The sequence below is a fragment of the Rana temporaria genome, chromosome 3, assembly GCF_905171775.1.
Source record: "Rana temporaria chromosome 3, aRanTem1.1, whole genome shotgun sequence".
Lineage (NCBI taxonomy): Eukaryota > Metazoa > Chordata > Amphibia > Anura > Ranidae > Rana > Rana temporaria.
The window spans coordinates 262,101,405-262,117,264 of NC_053491.1; the positions used below are offsets into that span (position 1 = coordinate 262,101,405).

Consider the following 15,860-nt stretch of genomic DNA (forward strand, 5'->3'; position numbering starts at 1 on the left):
GTGGAACTCCACTTTAAATAGTGTCCAAAATATGAAATCAACCAATGAAATTAATACACATAGTTCATTGTAATGCTAAGTCTGCTAATTGAAATAAGTCCATGTGCAAACTACTCTCCTGAACTCTGCGCTCTGTATGTAGTGTAATCCCAAACTCTACACTCTCAACCCAATGCACTCCTGAACCCTGCACTCATATGTAGCGCACCCCCGACACAAACAGAAACCATACTGCTAATGCTGCCTGTGATGAAATTGAGTTTATCACCCCTGCCTTAGACCATAGCTTCCAGTTGTCTCACCTATCCCCCCCGATAACACCACTCACTGCGGGTACCTTTGAAAGCTGAGGATTTCAGATGCGGAGATAATGCACCCCTGCTGAATACTTGTTCTGGTTCAGTGTCTCAAAGTGTTGTAGCCAGAAACAGACATTTAACCATTCGTTTTAGAAGGACGTCAGCAAAGTCCGCCTACATATTTCTAGTTTTCATTTTTATCTGTTACTTCTTGAGCAAACACTAACTTCAAATTAGCTTCTTCCACATTCTGTATGAGTATCTTATACCAGTGGTGGTCAAACAGCTTGAATTTGGCAAGTCATGGATTATAGCCGTTTGTAGATCTGCCTCCTTTTTTTCCCACTAAGTTGGACAGTATTTATAAAGTGAAGAAATACCTATTTTTGGCAAATGTGTTACCCCCCTCACAGAAATCAAATTAATCAATATCCAATGGTGCTGAATATAGATGATCACATGGGGAAGGTCAAGATGACAGCAGCCAAGAATGGCTTCAAGGTTGCAGCCAACACTTTGAATGGTCCTCCGGTGTACGATTTTTTTTTTTTTTTTTTTTATCTCATTACAGATTTACACTACAGTTTGAAAGCAATGTGGTTAAAGATGTCACCCCTCAAATAAAAAACATTTACTTTATCTGTGTCATTTAGGACCTCCAAAAAGACACAGCACTGGGTTTCCTATCTAATTCCATCTTAACTCACATATATCTATAGCACATATGTCTCCAGTATTCATCTGGGAAATTAAACCACCATTTTCTAACTTCCTTAGAAAACCAGTTAAGCAACAAAACCATTTGTTGACGGTCTCTTATCCTCCATCTGCAATTTTCTTAGGGCAGTAAAGGGCAATGAATATGGCAAATCACCCATCTGCACACATGCAGTAAATTCACCTGTATTACCCTCTTGGTATATGCAACAAAATGGAAAAGTTTAACAGAATCTGTAAAGATGTTATCAGTTTTAGTGATCCCTTAAGGAATAAAAAAAAAAACATTTTATAATGGACAAACTTTATGTAGAAAAAAAGAACATTAGTGGAACTGAGTACATTGATATCAATGACACAATTACTGCTCTTTTCAATATGAAAAGGTCAGTTCTCCCTTTACGGAGAAAGATTCTCAGAGATTCTTTCACCCATATAAGTTGTATTGAAAGAAATGGAAATACTGCGCTGTCAAAATGATTCCAAACAAATACTAATGCTGCAACTTAAAATGTGAGATACACACAAAATGAACATAAATAAGAAAAAAACAAGCTGCGCAAATATTATAAGTGTCGACCACTGAGTGGACAATCAAAGATGAAGAAGGTCTCCAAAGAGAATGTAGAACCCAATCTTAGTGAAATTCAATGAAAAATTAGTCCTCAAATAAAAATTGAGTCTCTGTGACAAAAATAAATGAAAAGTGATTCAAAGAGTGATCGTCTCTCTCAAGATGTGCTGCTCCTCTAGAGTAAACAAATGGTGTAAAAAACACCACGAAAGGTGACCAGATAGTAAAGAGGATCTTCCACCACAGTGATTATCAGCTTCTTACCAGATGAGAAGATCCCAATTAGAGATCTTCTGTGAGCCTGTGGCTATGAACCCAGCCTATAGGTTTGTCTGGCAAGGATGTCTTCAGCCCAAATCTCTCGGATCCTCTGCCGCTCAGGACGATGTTGATCACACCCAAACAAGAGGAAAGGAAAAAAGGGCGCACATAGCGTAATCCAATAATAAATTTAATAAAATATGAAAATTAAAAACACACTCACATTTGAGTAGATATAAAATCGCGTTTAAAAGTTCTGTAGCCGGCCGGCTAACACAGCCCGTTCACTCCGGGACTCAGTGTAACGCAGTAGCGTCAGCACGCCGCTTTACCCTACGCCGTTTCATTTTCGTAGACTTCGTCCTGGGGCCCCAGGAGGAAGTCTACAAAGACGAAGCAGCGTAGGGTAAAGCGGCGTGCTGACGCTACTGCGATCTTTTCACCTGTAATTTCTTCTATATATTCTAAGACTTCTTTCCAGTCTTCCTTGTATTCTCGGGTAGTCCCACATACATGCATTGTGGTTCCTACTTGATTACATTCCCTCCAACACAGCGCAGAGTTATTTAGATGAATTTTATTCATTCTCTCCGGGGTCAGATGCCAGCGAACCATACATTTATAATTTGTCTCAATTGTGGTAATGTCAGTAGCATAGTTGAACACTGCACCTATCATTTGTGAGTCCTCTAGGTTTTTCCCAATGTCTTGTCCCCACTTTTCTACGCATGTCAATGTTCCCTGCGTCTCCAAGTCTGTTAATATCCCATATAGTACCACAATTCCATGTTTTAATGGTTTTCTGATGGAACATAATTTTTCTACTGAGTTTAATGTTTTATCATCTCTTATCGGCTGTGGTAAAGTGCTCACAAAGTGTTTTAATTGAAAGTATTCCCAATCACTGAGGTGTTGAACCCCTTCCTGTGTTTGAAGATCATTTCTTGACCTTATTTTCCCTTGTGTAACCACTTCCCCTAATCTTTTAGTACCCAAATACTTGCCCATTCGTGTCTTGTTGCCTGGTGGAAAATAATTTGTGCCTGCTAATGGGATTAGTGGGGAGTTATATTCCCACTTTTCCCGCCTATATAGTGTGTCCCATATTTTAAATACATTCTTCGTTATGCTCTGTGTATCCGTGCCCATTTTTCTAAATTTAGGTGGAATCCAGACATTCTTGTTTAATTGTGTCGAACTTTTTGTGTCTTCCATCTGTGCCCACTTCTTTTTAGTGTATATGTTTGTCCATTCAGCTAACCTTGCTAAAATTACAGAAGCAGTTGCATTCATAGACATAGTACTGCTACTTACAAAACAGCACAGTCTCCTGGTAAAAGTTTTTAGTATCTTTTATATTTATTTTTACAATGGAAACCTGGTGGTAGGCTGACGTTATGGTACTGACCATCCATTATATTCCTCAAAGTCAGAGCAAAATTGTGTACTCTCCTGTCCAATTAAAAGCTTTTAATATGGGGGGGACATGTTCCCATCAGAGCCTTGTTGAAATTGAATAAATATAATTTGCTTAATTTTATAGCAGAGAAAATCATGACAGCACCAAAAGTTGCTAATGTAGATATTTTGATAGGTGAAAAAACCCTAGCCCATAAACAAATTAACCTCCACAATAAAAGGAGGACTCCTTAATGCGCGGTCTGAGGTGAAAAACGCGACAGCCATCTATGACACCTTATTAGAGTATGATTTAGATTACTTGGTAATCACGGAAACCTGGTTCTCTCCTGCTTCCCCGCTCAGACTGGACGAATTGGTCCTGTCTGGGTACAATCTACTATCCTGTGACCGTAGCTTGGGGAGAGGTGGAGGAACTGCCTGCATATTCAAGGCCTAAGTTGAAAATCATTAAAACTTGCACTCAGGACTCTTGTGCTTCTATGGAGACACTTTTCCTGCAGTGCAACTTGAGCCCTGAAGTAACTATAGGAATGGCAGCGATTTATCATCCTCCTAACGCCAAAGCTAGTTTGGCGAGGAGATGTGCGAACTCCTAACGACCCAATCTCTGCGATTTGCCCAATCTATAGTCTTGGGAGATTTCAATTGCTGGGCTGACGATGTAATAATTCGGAAGCCCAGCAGTTGATTGCATTTGCAAACTCCATTGGCTATAGCCAAGATGTTATAGGAGCTACCCATAAAGCGGGCCACACCTTGGACTGGCTTTTCCAGTCAGGATGTATAGAGAAAGTACACCTCCCGAAAGAGATTATATGGAGTGACCACAAATTAATATTATTTGACCACAGCCATAAATTTCTAAAAAAGTCACCTCATGTTCCTAATAGGAATAGTATCCCCAAATTTTCGAGAAATCTCACTAAATATCTATTGAGGCCTTTAGTAAACACTTCCTGTTTGAATTTTGAGAAGGCATCTTTTGAGACAACTAAGGTCGCAGTTGAGAAAATCAATTTTTTCAATATGGCTATTACAAAAGCACTTGATTATTTAGCCCCCTAAAGAGAAATCATTGCATCAGGCAAGCAAATAATAATCCCCTCTGGTTCACCCAGGTGACCAGAAGTTTAAAATGGAAGTGCAGAGCAGTGGAGAAGGCGTGGAGAAAAAATCCGGCTCCCGCCACCAGGAGGTATATACCGCAGCCCTGAGGAGTTATAAATTGGGGATAAAAACTGCCAAAAAGCAGTTTTTTCTCAGAAAAAATTGCTAATGCTAATAACGCAGCAGCTGAACTCTTTAGAGTTGCGAAAACTTTGGCTAATCCAGCATGTAGACAGCCGGAAGAAGAAGCTTCATCGGAGTTTTGTAACATTTTATCAAATTATTTTAAAGAAAAGAAATAAATTATTAGGAACAATATCAAAGTAGTAGATATTAAGGAATCATCTCCCATTTATGAAGGTACTAGATTCTCTAGTTTTGTGGACGTCTCTACTTTAGATATCCTGAACATCCTCAAGTCTCTTAGAGCCTCGTCCTTATCACTTGATCCCTGCATTGCGCAACTGGTGAAGGACGCCGCAGATACATTGGCCCCTTTTATAGCCGACATTGTGAGTACATCCTTTGCCACCGGAACAGTGCCGGGTATTCTGAAGCAGGCGGTGGTTATCCCCCTGCTGAAGAAAGTTAACCTGGCACGCTCCGTGTTGAGCAATAACCGACCCATTTCTACCTTACCGTTTTTGTCAAAAATCATGGAACGAGCCGCAGTGTGGCAAATTCAGCCCCATCTCGAGTCCAATTCTATTTTTGATGATTTCCAATCTGGATTCCGACCTGGAAGAGGTCCTGAAACCGCCTTGTCCAAATTCCAGGATGATCTACTCTGGGCCCTGGACAGAAATGAGGCTTCGGCCTTGGTACTTCTGGATCTGTCAGCAGCATTCGATACCATCGACCATTCTAGACTGCTTGATCGATTAGGGACAGTGGCAGGCATTGATAGTACAGCATTGGCATGGATGACCTCATTTCTGCAGGACAGGGTTCAGAGAGTAAGGCTTGGACTGCACTGCTCTTCTGATAGTCCCCCTGTCCTGTGGAGTCCCTCAAGGATCGGCTTTATCGCCGCTCCTGTTTAACATCTACATGAGGCCATTGCTGTACATCATCCGCCGCCACAACCTATCTTTCCATGTCTATGCTGACGACACCCAGATGTACTTTTCTCTGCCCAAGGTAGGGGGGCACAGATAACTCTGGCCACCTGCCTGGAGGAAATTCAAGCCTGGATGGGGGCAAATTATCTTATGCTCAATGGCTCCAAGACTGAGTGCATGGTTTTATGCAATCAGCCATGGTCGGGCGGTTTCCCTACCTGGCCGGACTCGTTTTCATCGGTCCCTGCGCCAGTCAACCAGGTCAGGGATTTGGGAATCATCTTGGACAAGAGATTGACGCTGCGATCACAGGTAAACCAGGTGGTGAGTTCTTGCCACTACCACTTGAAATTACTGAGGTCGACCTTTCGCTTCATTGATGAATCGCATAAGATCTCCATGGTTAATGCCATTATTGGAAGTCGATTAGATTACTGCAATACCTTGTACCTGGGTTTACCTAATAACATCTTGCACAAACTACAGCTTATTCAGAATGCCGGTGCGAGACTACTTACGGGTGTTGGTCGTCGTGACCACATCACTCCATCGTTGAGAGCCTTGCATTGGCTACCCGTGAAGGAATGGGTTCTGTTTAAGACTGGATGTATGGTGCACAAGGCCACCCATGGCAAGGGGCCAGTGTATTTGCAGGAAAAATTCACCAAGTATGTGCCCAACCGTACCTTAAGGTCGGCTAATTTGGAAACTTTGGTGATTCCTAAAAAAAAAATGCGGCGGGAGGACGAGTGCGGTTCAGGGAGCCCAGTTTTGGAACTCCCTGCCTCTAAAGTTAAGGCTTGAGAATGATCTTCTTAAGTTCCGGAAGTTATTAAAAACTGAGCTTTTCAGCCAAGCCTACGGAATTACATAGGCTTTATTACAGTTTTCTAGTGCTGCTAACTTCTTTTAAAATTATGAACTTTTTCCGCTGGCTGATGTTTTTTGGTTTGTGGCTGCATTGTTGTTCTCGGCGCATCGAGGCCTACGGGTAACTGACTGTGTTTCTGTACTTTTAAGAATTTAAATAAATAAATAAAATACCTGGCAGCAGAATCCTGTATAGAATGAGGCATTGCTATTTTTTTTACCCTGCAGTGGGGGCTGTGCCTACACTGCAAGAGTTAAGAGCTCTTGTTTTGTCTAGGGGAGGGGAGAAACTAAGTGTTACTTACCTGATCTTCCACTGGGTTTTAAATTCACATATACAACCTCCCTTTTTATGTAGCCTGCTTCATAGCCAAACATTTCCAAATAAGTCGTGTATTCCCTGATTCCTTAGCACAGGGGTCGCCATACTTTTCAAGCAAAGGGCCAGTTTACTGTCTTTCAGACTTCAGGGGTGCCGGATTCTGATCAGTGGGGGTAGAAAATGCCCCAGGGCCGAGCATCAGTGAGAATAAACACGGCCCCAGTGCTGGTGGGCAGTAAGGGGAGGAACAGTGCTCTATTATTGCCATTAGTGGAAGAAATAGTGCCCATTGTTGGTGGCATTGAGAGGAATAGTGCCTCAAATCATTGGGAGCAATACTGCCCCAAGGGCCAGATGAAGGCTAGCAAAGGGCCACATCAGGCCCTCGGGCCGCAGTTTGGAGTCCCATGCCTTAAGCACAAAGAGCTATTCATTTATTTAGATGCAGATAAAAGAATTGAGAACAGACCACTGTTAATTTGTTTTAAAAGTAGTTTTATTTCACTTTGGTTAGGAAGAATCAATGGAAATACAGGATCGTATTTCTTTATATCAGACACCTAACCCATCCTGGAACCATCTGGATCGTTTTGATCCCTTTTGTAGCCCAACATCAAATGCCAAAATGTTACAATTTCTGAAGGGCTAATGGTTTTTAACAAAAGAACATTTACAGTTGACAGCATAATGTGGTACTAACTAGAAAATTGTAATGGCCTTTTCTTCACCCATTCTGTTTTATTGAGTTGCAGATCAATAATGTTGATGAAAGCAAATACAAAAGCAGCTAAACTGAAGAGGTGAGTAAAACCTCTCAGTCTTTTACATGCTGAACTTCTAAAGATTTTTAACTGAGCATGTGAAGAACTTGAAAACAGAGATTAGCAGTTCACAGCAGATGCAGTTCCGTGCATTTGTCTGCACTAAAAATGCATGCACAGTGTTTTTTATGTATTTCAATGGTTTCCGGTGTAGAAACTAACTGCATGGTATGAACTAGAGCCATTGAAATACATGAAAAACACTGTGCATGCATTTTGTAAAAAAAAAAAAAAAAAAAAAAGTGCACAGAACTGCATTTGGCCCAAAACAGAAAGTGAAAATGATCTGTAGTTTCAAATGTGTGAGTAGCTGAAAATATATACATTAAATCTCACCGCTGCAGCACAAACCAATGAAAGTGCCTAAGCTATCAGTAACGATGCTCCTATAGGTTTGTAGGGTGGCAGAGCTATGGCAAAGCATAGCTCAGAATTACATTTAAAATGTAGTTATATTTTCACTTCAAGATATGGCAAGGATTCCCCTATACTTAAAAAAATAAATAAAAAATACCCTGTACATACTATAATAGATGCAGCGTGGATGCACTGTACACATCTTCTGAACTTGTCAATGTTCACAGCCTGTATAGACCTGGGCACCTCTGCTGCAGCCCTCATATTATAGAGACACTGGGGGGTTATTTACGAAAGGCAAATCCACTTTGTACAAGTGCAAAGCGCTCTTGAATTGCACTGAAAGTGCACTTGGAAGTGCAGTCGCTGTAGATCCGAGGGGGACATGCAGGAAAATAAAAAACAGCATGTTAGCTTGCACATGATTGGATGTTAAAATCAGCAGAGCTTCCCCTCATTTCAGATCTACCCCTCAGATTTACAGCAACTGCACTTCCAAGTGCACTTTCAGTTGCAATTTCAAGTACACTTTGCGCTTGTAGCTTGCACTTGTAGTGAAAAGTGATTTACCTTTTGTTAATAACCCCAAATGTCAGTATAGGTTTGATATCAACAAGTTTCCCAAAGCGGTAGCCGCATTTAGCAAAAATGTGCTATTAAAGAAGTCGCACAATTCCCACATTGGGCTCTTTACTGACAAAATTGCTTTTCATCCAAAATTTAGTAGTAGGGTAAGAGAAGGATGATTTTTACTGATATGCTTTAATTATATAAATTGTAAATAGCAGAGAAAAAACAAGATTTCCCAAGAAGAAGAAACTGTAAAACAATCTGCACCAGTATGACAAAGCCAGGTTCAATTGCAAAATGCTTTTTTTTTTTAAACAGTGAAAAGGCACTTGACAGGCAGAGGCAAACAAACTGAAAAAGTAAAATGTCTTTACCATGATATGAGGACAATGGGGGTTATTTACTAAATGCAAATCCACTTTGCACTACAAGTGCACTTGAAATTGCACTGAAAGTGCAGTCGCTGTAGATCGAGGGGGACATGCAAGGAAAATAAAAAACAGCATTTTAGCTCGCACATGATTGGATGATAAAATCAGCAGGAGCTTCCCCTCATTTCAGATCTTCCTTCCAGATCTACAGCGACTGCACTTCCAAGTGCACTTGCAGTGCAAAGTGGATTTGCCTTTCGTGAAAAACCCCCTATATGTATACTTTCCATTCTTTACTGTCTTTTGATTGTAAAAGTCTGAATGAAGAAATGCATTGCACTGTAAGCTCATCCTCTAAAGTTTCCAACTGGCAATAGAAATATGAAAGGGAAAGTGAATTCTGTTGGCAACGCAGTATTTTTATTCAGACACTTGCAACAATAAAGTGCGGTATTTAATGACTGTTTGTTTGCTTGTCTATCCTTTAAGTGCAACCAATATCACTTTATTGCTTGTTTTAGAACATGAAAAAAATAACTCTGACTGTCGGCTATCGGTTAACTTTGTTTTGAAAAAAAAAGGCCAAAATCTTCTAAAGTCATCAGGACACATTTTTAAGACAAAGGAAAACATCTACATTTATCAGATGATTCCAGTGTTTTTAGCCTAATTCGAACAATTATAATAACGTTTGTATTCATGTGAAAATATATATGAGCAACATTCTTTTCTGTGCAAATAAAGTGACTTTTTGGTTGAATCTCCAATCTCCTGCATGTCAGTCTTCTTCTTCGTCAAAAAAATCCTGATCCATGTTAACTCCACGAAACAAGCTGAAATATACACAGAAGTAAGGTTATCATCTTCCATTAATCAGGCTTTGACATTAGTAGGTTTTAATTACAGTCTAGGTTGCATACCGCTCTGCAATGATGCTACACCTCTAATCCAGATAGTTTACTCAGTTAAAGGAGAAATATGGCCAAAGCTCTTTTGGCTGTACTTCTGGGGAACAAAAGAAGTGCACTTTGGCCCACTCAGCCAGTCCAGGTTCTGAAGAGATACTGACTTTAACATTAGGATCCATCCAGATGCTTGGACTGGCAGCTGGCTCTGCTGAGAGCTTGAGCCAACCACTCCTGCGCCCTCCCCAGCTGCGTGCTCCAGTGAGCGCTTGAGGGGCAAAGCAGAGAGTGGTGACTGACACTTACCACTGTGCTCAGAGTGCACCCGAGAACTGAGTGAACAGTGATGTTTGATTGCTCAGTTCTCAGTGTAGAGCCGCCAGGACACAACTGCAGTTTGGCAGCTATATAGATAAGAGTGTTATTTTTTTTTTCAGATCACACAATTCGTTTTTTAAGAATCAGAACTGGCAGCAAGCATCTTAAAAATGCTTTACCCAGAACATCCAAGTTGGCTGCAAATACAAACACTGGTAGTGGACACTGACTGCAAAGGAACAAAGCTTAGTCCCAGTTTCACCCCAACTATTGTTGTTCAATGTATATTACCTTTTGCTAAGGAGCCAAAGGACTATCCTCCCTCAATGAGAAACTTGCACAGTACCTACATATATAATGCCTACAAACATAACTGCCCTCTATGCGTTTGTTACTGGCTAAATCTGTTCACAATAGGGGTAATAATATCCCCAGTACCTCACATGTCCCATTCTATATTATACACTTGTCAGTCATCTTTTGAACTGTGAAAAACACAAATAGATCTGGTCTCATAAACAACTAAGCATTCTTACCGACTTTTGGTCCCTGTACTGATCAGCACCCCCCTTTTATGTCTACAGGGCATTCCATATCTTCCACCTCTTCCTCATCCTGGGGAATTTCCCCCAATGTCACATTCTCCCTCAAAGGGGGAAATAATTATGCATGTGCCACTGTGCCAGACTGCCCATATTGTACTCTACCACAGCAATATGTCAATCCTTTAAAACGGTCTAGAAATGCCTCAATACAAGGAAACATTGGGCATTTGCCATCATATGAAATTAGGGGTCCAGTGATGCGCTCTATGAGCTTAGGGTGGATATATGAATGCTTAATAAGTGGACAGCTGGTTAATATTATTATTAAATTCAAAATGTTCAGTATAATGGGAATGCCCAATACATTTTAAATTTTAAATGATTTATCTATACCTAAGATGGTTGACGACCTAATGCTGTGGATGGACTCATTTATGTGTTCAACACAAGGCATAGGATCAGGGCCGTATAGGTTTAAATTTTATATGAATTCTTATATATTAAAGTTTATATATTACATTTCAATTAATAGTGATGGTGTCCCAGTTTGCGGGTTTCTATTCCGCTCCGGGACATAATAACACTATGCTAAGCTCCGAGGAGTGTCTGCATGCTGTGCTGAGCTGCCGTTCCTTTGTGGGCGGGGCTCCTGCCCCATCGACGAATCGTGAGTCGACTTCTGTGGAGCGCACAGACTTACGAGTGTTCGATGAGGCGCATGCTCATGGGACTCAAAGTGAGGCTTGGTTTAGGAATGTAGTTTAACTGTAATTTTTTCTTTGTGGGCTGGGAGCCTGGCGCTGTGTGTGGACGCATGTATTATAGTCCCACGCAGCGTGTGGGTATACAGCCCTCAAAGATATTTTAATTTGATTTTAATTCTTTTGTGTCCTCGAGTCATGGCGTGCTGGTCCCGCCTCTCGGTTGGATTATCACCACGCCCGACTATGGGGAATGTCCCACGCACTGTGTTTAGTCACCGCCCCACAATGTGGGCGAGACTGTCAGTCCACCAATGAATGGTGAGTTCCACTCTGTGGAACGCACTGACGCGGATGTAGTATTACGTATGTCCGGTGACGCGCACGTGCAGGGAACCCAGAGCGAGGCTTGGTTTTGTGTAATTAATTTTGATTATTGTTTGTTTTGTCGTCTATAAGAGGGGATGGCGCTGTACACCACTCGTGCCCCGAGACTAAGTGATTCTTTCACGAAACGCGTCGGGCGGAGCGAGTGACGTGCGGATGCCATCCCCCTCATCGCGAGACTCCATACACGAGTGGTTTTGTTCCTGGATACGTCCGGCCGGCGTTACAGGCCAATGCTGTTTATGTCTACATAAATGTGAGTTGTTTACCTGCTACATTTGGTTTTTAATAAATCATCCTGGTTTTATGCTATGTGGAGCTCTGTTTTTCTTTTTTATACCCACTGCTGAGCCCTGTATGGTCACGGATACATCAATCTCTAGTTCCAGTGGAGGTGTTACTACATGCCCTAAGCTCCAAGGTTGAGCGATATGCTGATTGTGGTCCGGCAGGACCCTGTTCTCTGGTAAGCAGCCGCATAATTGGTGGTGGACTCACGTATGGTGCCTAAGATCATCATTCTTTTTCTGCAGCTTACACGGGTGTCTTCCCTTTTATCTGGATTGTTTCATGGACTTGTTGTTCACTTGAATTTATTCTTGGATTCATGGACTTTGATTGTTTTTCAATTTTTTTCACTTTTTTTCATATATTTGTGTTCACAATTATTATGGTTATGAGAACTCTATGGTGCTGTGATGCTTATGTTGATGACTGCTTTGTAGCAACTTAACACTTAGGCCCCATACACACGATAGAATCCATCCGCAGATAAATCCCAGTGAATGGGTTCAGCGGATAGATCCTATGGTGTGTACACTCCAGCGGATCTGTTTCCGCGGATATATCTCCCCTGGGATGGATTCCAGCAGATCGAATATTCGCTGACATGCTAAACAAATCCATCTGCTGGAATCCATCCCAACGGATGGATCCGCTGGTCTGTATAGACCTCACCGGATCCATCCGTCCGAAGGGATCCCCCGCATGCGTCGTAATGAATTGACGCATGCGTGGAATTCCTTATATGACAGCGTCGAGCACGTCGCCGCGTCATAATCGCGGCGACACGTCATCGCCAGAGGATTTCGGCGTGGATTTCAATGCGATGGTGAGTACACTCCATCGCAGAGAAATCTGCTGAAATCCTCGAGAGGATTTATCCGCGGAAACGTTCCGCTGGAACGTATTCGCGGATAAATCCTCTCGTGTGTATGGGGCCTAAGGGTTCCATAATCTCTTTTTACACAGATTCAGGTGGTTTTGGCCCCCTGACTCTGCATGATTAACACATTTGGTTTGCAATATCAGAGTGTTATTATAGTTATATATAGCACATGAACTTGGGCTGAGGCCCATATATGTTCGATGGTTTGTTATATTTAAGCTATTTGGTTTAGCGCAATTATTTCCTTTTTTTCACATGTTCTGTTTTTACACATTTAATTGCTGCTTATCAATCCCAATCCTTCAATTTTGTCTTAGCGCAGTTGTTCCCATTTCTTTTTTTACAAGGAAACATTTCCCAAGAACTGACACATTGTTCCACCAGAGGCACTGATCATGTTCATAGCTGCAGGGCCAGCAGACCCAGTCTTCTGCCATCATGGAGGCGCAGGGCCTTCTGGGACTTTACTTCCCTTCAGGGAGATCACTGCCCTGAACTTGTATAGCCATCTGCCAGCAAGGTCACCAGATACACTGGAAATCTCTGCCCACAGGATTCACCGCACAGACATTACATGAATTTTTTTTTCACAAAGGACTGACCTTACTATTGATGGTCAATCACACCCTTGCCTTCTTAGTCCCTTCCTCTCTACTTTTCCCTCACATTTCCAATTCTGAATTCTCACATGGTGCCCCGATTAACATTTAGACATGGTAGGGAAAAGACTACTAGCATTGTATATTATTCATAAACTGAAGACATATACATACAGATTAAAACAGCCTGAAGAGGGGTCATTAAAGTGGTCGTATGGACTTCCTCTGGACAACATGTTCTTACACAGCCAGCAGAAGTACTGTTTACACCCAGTGCATGTCATTTTGTTGCAACCATCAATTTTCTGTAGGGGAAAAAAAAATACATATTACAATTCATCATCTTGGACAAAACACCACAAAACTACCTAGAATCTAACCATATACTGTGCGTCTACTTGCAATAAGGCCACATTAGAAAGATGGAGTCACTGACATATGGCCATTACCCAAGCCAGATACTGTATATTGCTGTTCAAGAAGACAGCATAAAATTGCAAGAAACATATATAAGTATAGGCAGCCACAGATATATGTGAAGATTTGTGCAAACTTCTACAGAATGTTGACCTGGATTTGTATCACACAACCAGTCAGAAATTTAGAAGACACTCATGCAAGAACAGTAAACTTATTAAAAAAGCTGGTCACAACCTGGCTATAATAGGTGGGGAAGATCGTCCCTACTGGTTCAGAAATGACAACAGGGAAAACATGAGGTCAGAACTGTAATTTCTTTAAGAAGCTCAGTGAGTGCTTAAAGTGTTTCTGAAGACACATGCACAGAGCGGCCATAAACTTCCTCTTCTGGGGTCCCCACTGTCAATCTTGGCTCCTCCTCTTCTGTGTCTGCCACCATAGCAAGCCGCTCGCTATGGGGGGCAGACGTGTGGGCTCCATCCCGAGCCGGGCTGTGTGCATCTATAGACACAGATACAGCATGGCTTGGCTCCCTCTTCACAGCATTTGATTGACAGCAGCAGGAGCCTACACTGCTGTAAGTAGAGTGAGAGGGGAGAGAAGAATTGCAGCCCTGCATAGCACTTGATCAATAAGGACTCAGACTTGTATTTAGGGAGGTGGGGGAGCACAACAAGTTTTTTTTACCTTAATGCAGAAAATGCATTAAAGGTCAATTAAAAAAAAAATGTTACCTTTAGAGCCACTTCAAAGTTTAACTAAAAGGAAAAACTTTTTATTTATTTTTTATTTTGGATGGAGTAAGGAGGGTTAATACCCTCGTCAGTTTTTTTTTTTGCCACCTGTGTCACATTGGGCAGATTTCACTTCCTGTCCCAAAGCCCAAATCAAGAAAGTGAGTAGAAATCCCTCCAAAGTGAGGGAATCCATGTGTCACTGGAACTAATGCCCTCATTGGAAGATTTCTCCTCTATTCGTTTTTTTTTTTTTTATGTCAACTCAAAATGTTGGACTTTCTTATACTTTCGGTTATATTGGTGAACAGGACAAATAGAGAGGGTGAACTTTCCTAACGGGGGCACAGACAGCAATAGAAACTGACAGAGGTTATAATCCCTCTCCCCTCTATCGAAAAATAGAATAAAAAGTTGTGCCTTTAGTTACACTTTAAAGCCTATTTAACTCAAATGCAAAAAAATATATATTGCAGCTTACCAATCCTTAAATGTAGTGGCTGTTTTTTTTTTTTTAAGGCTTTCTGTTCTGGTGATCCAGCCTGTAACACACTTCCTGTCTTAGGTTGGCTGCACTCTATACAGGAGCAACATTGTCACCCTTGGACAGCAGCATTGTCAGCCTGTGGAGAGGGTAGTGTTAAATTTAGATGGACTTGACAGCTAAACTCGTTTGGCTGAGGGGGGGAGCAGACAGTGGTGACTGACAGTCACCAGCTCTGTGCTCATGGAGCTCTGAGAACAAAACAATATGTGGTGTTTGATCGCTCCGTTCTTAGGCTTGGAACAAGCGGGGGACAGATGCAGCATCACACCAATGCTGTATTCACCTTGGTAAGTATGATTCTTAAAAAAAATCCATACTTCTCTTTTAAGCAGTTACAGCAACAGTTTAGATAAATAAAAGCAATATCTACATAAATGAATAAAATATGACTATTTTAAGCACCATTGTCAGTGTCAAATGGTTTGTAATGTATCAACCTTCTAACTGCCAATTTTGCTGAACAGCTTGGTCTATCGAAAAAAGCTGAAAAATAAATGATTTACTGGCTGAATCACGAGGTGAAAATAAAGCAAAAAAGCATACAAAAAAGAAAACCAATGCAGTAACCAAATTTAAAGCAAAACTAAAGCTTTGCAGGAACTCACGTCTGCTCCAGCAATGCAGTGCCAACACCTTCTCCCCAAATTCCTCTGGAATTTCCTTGGTCTTAGGCCCCTTTCAGACGAACGGCTGTTTTGCCGCAGATAAAAGCATGTTTATGTTTTGCTCGAATTCAAGACTCCAGGCACAGCGGTCAGCTGCATTTGTACAGTGCTTTTAGCTG

The 15,860-nt window shown here is 41.5% G+C and overlaps 1 protein-coding gene across 5 annotated transcripts in view; it reads right to left on the reverse strand.

Annotated features, from left to right (window-relative positions):
• Window positions 1-9,150: 9,150 nt before the first annotated feature.
• RNF14 (ring finger protein 14) overlaps window positions 9,151-15,860 on the reverse strand; it is a 74,550-nt gene continuing 67,840 nt past the window's right edge. For 4 of the 5 annotated variants that reach the window (XM_040344615.1, XM_040344614.1, XM_040344616.1 and 1 more), the window contains 2 exons: window positions 13,550-13,680; window positions 9,239-9,585 (listed from right to left, as the gene is read on the reverse strand). In XM_040344615.1, coding sequence (XP_040200549.1) covers window positions 9,531-9,585; window positions 13,550-13,680 — 186 coding nt within the window. In that variant the 3' untranslated portion in view covers window positions 9,239-9,530. Of the gene's footprint in view, window positions 9,586-13,549; window positions 13,681-15,860 lie in introns of all 5 variants that reach the window. The other variant, XM_040344613.1, reaches the window with a different exon arrangement.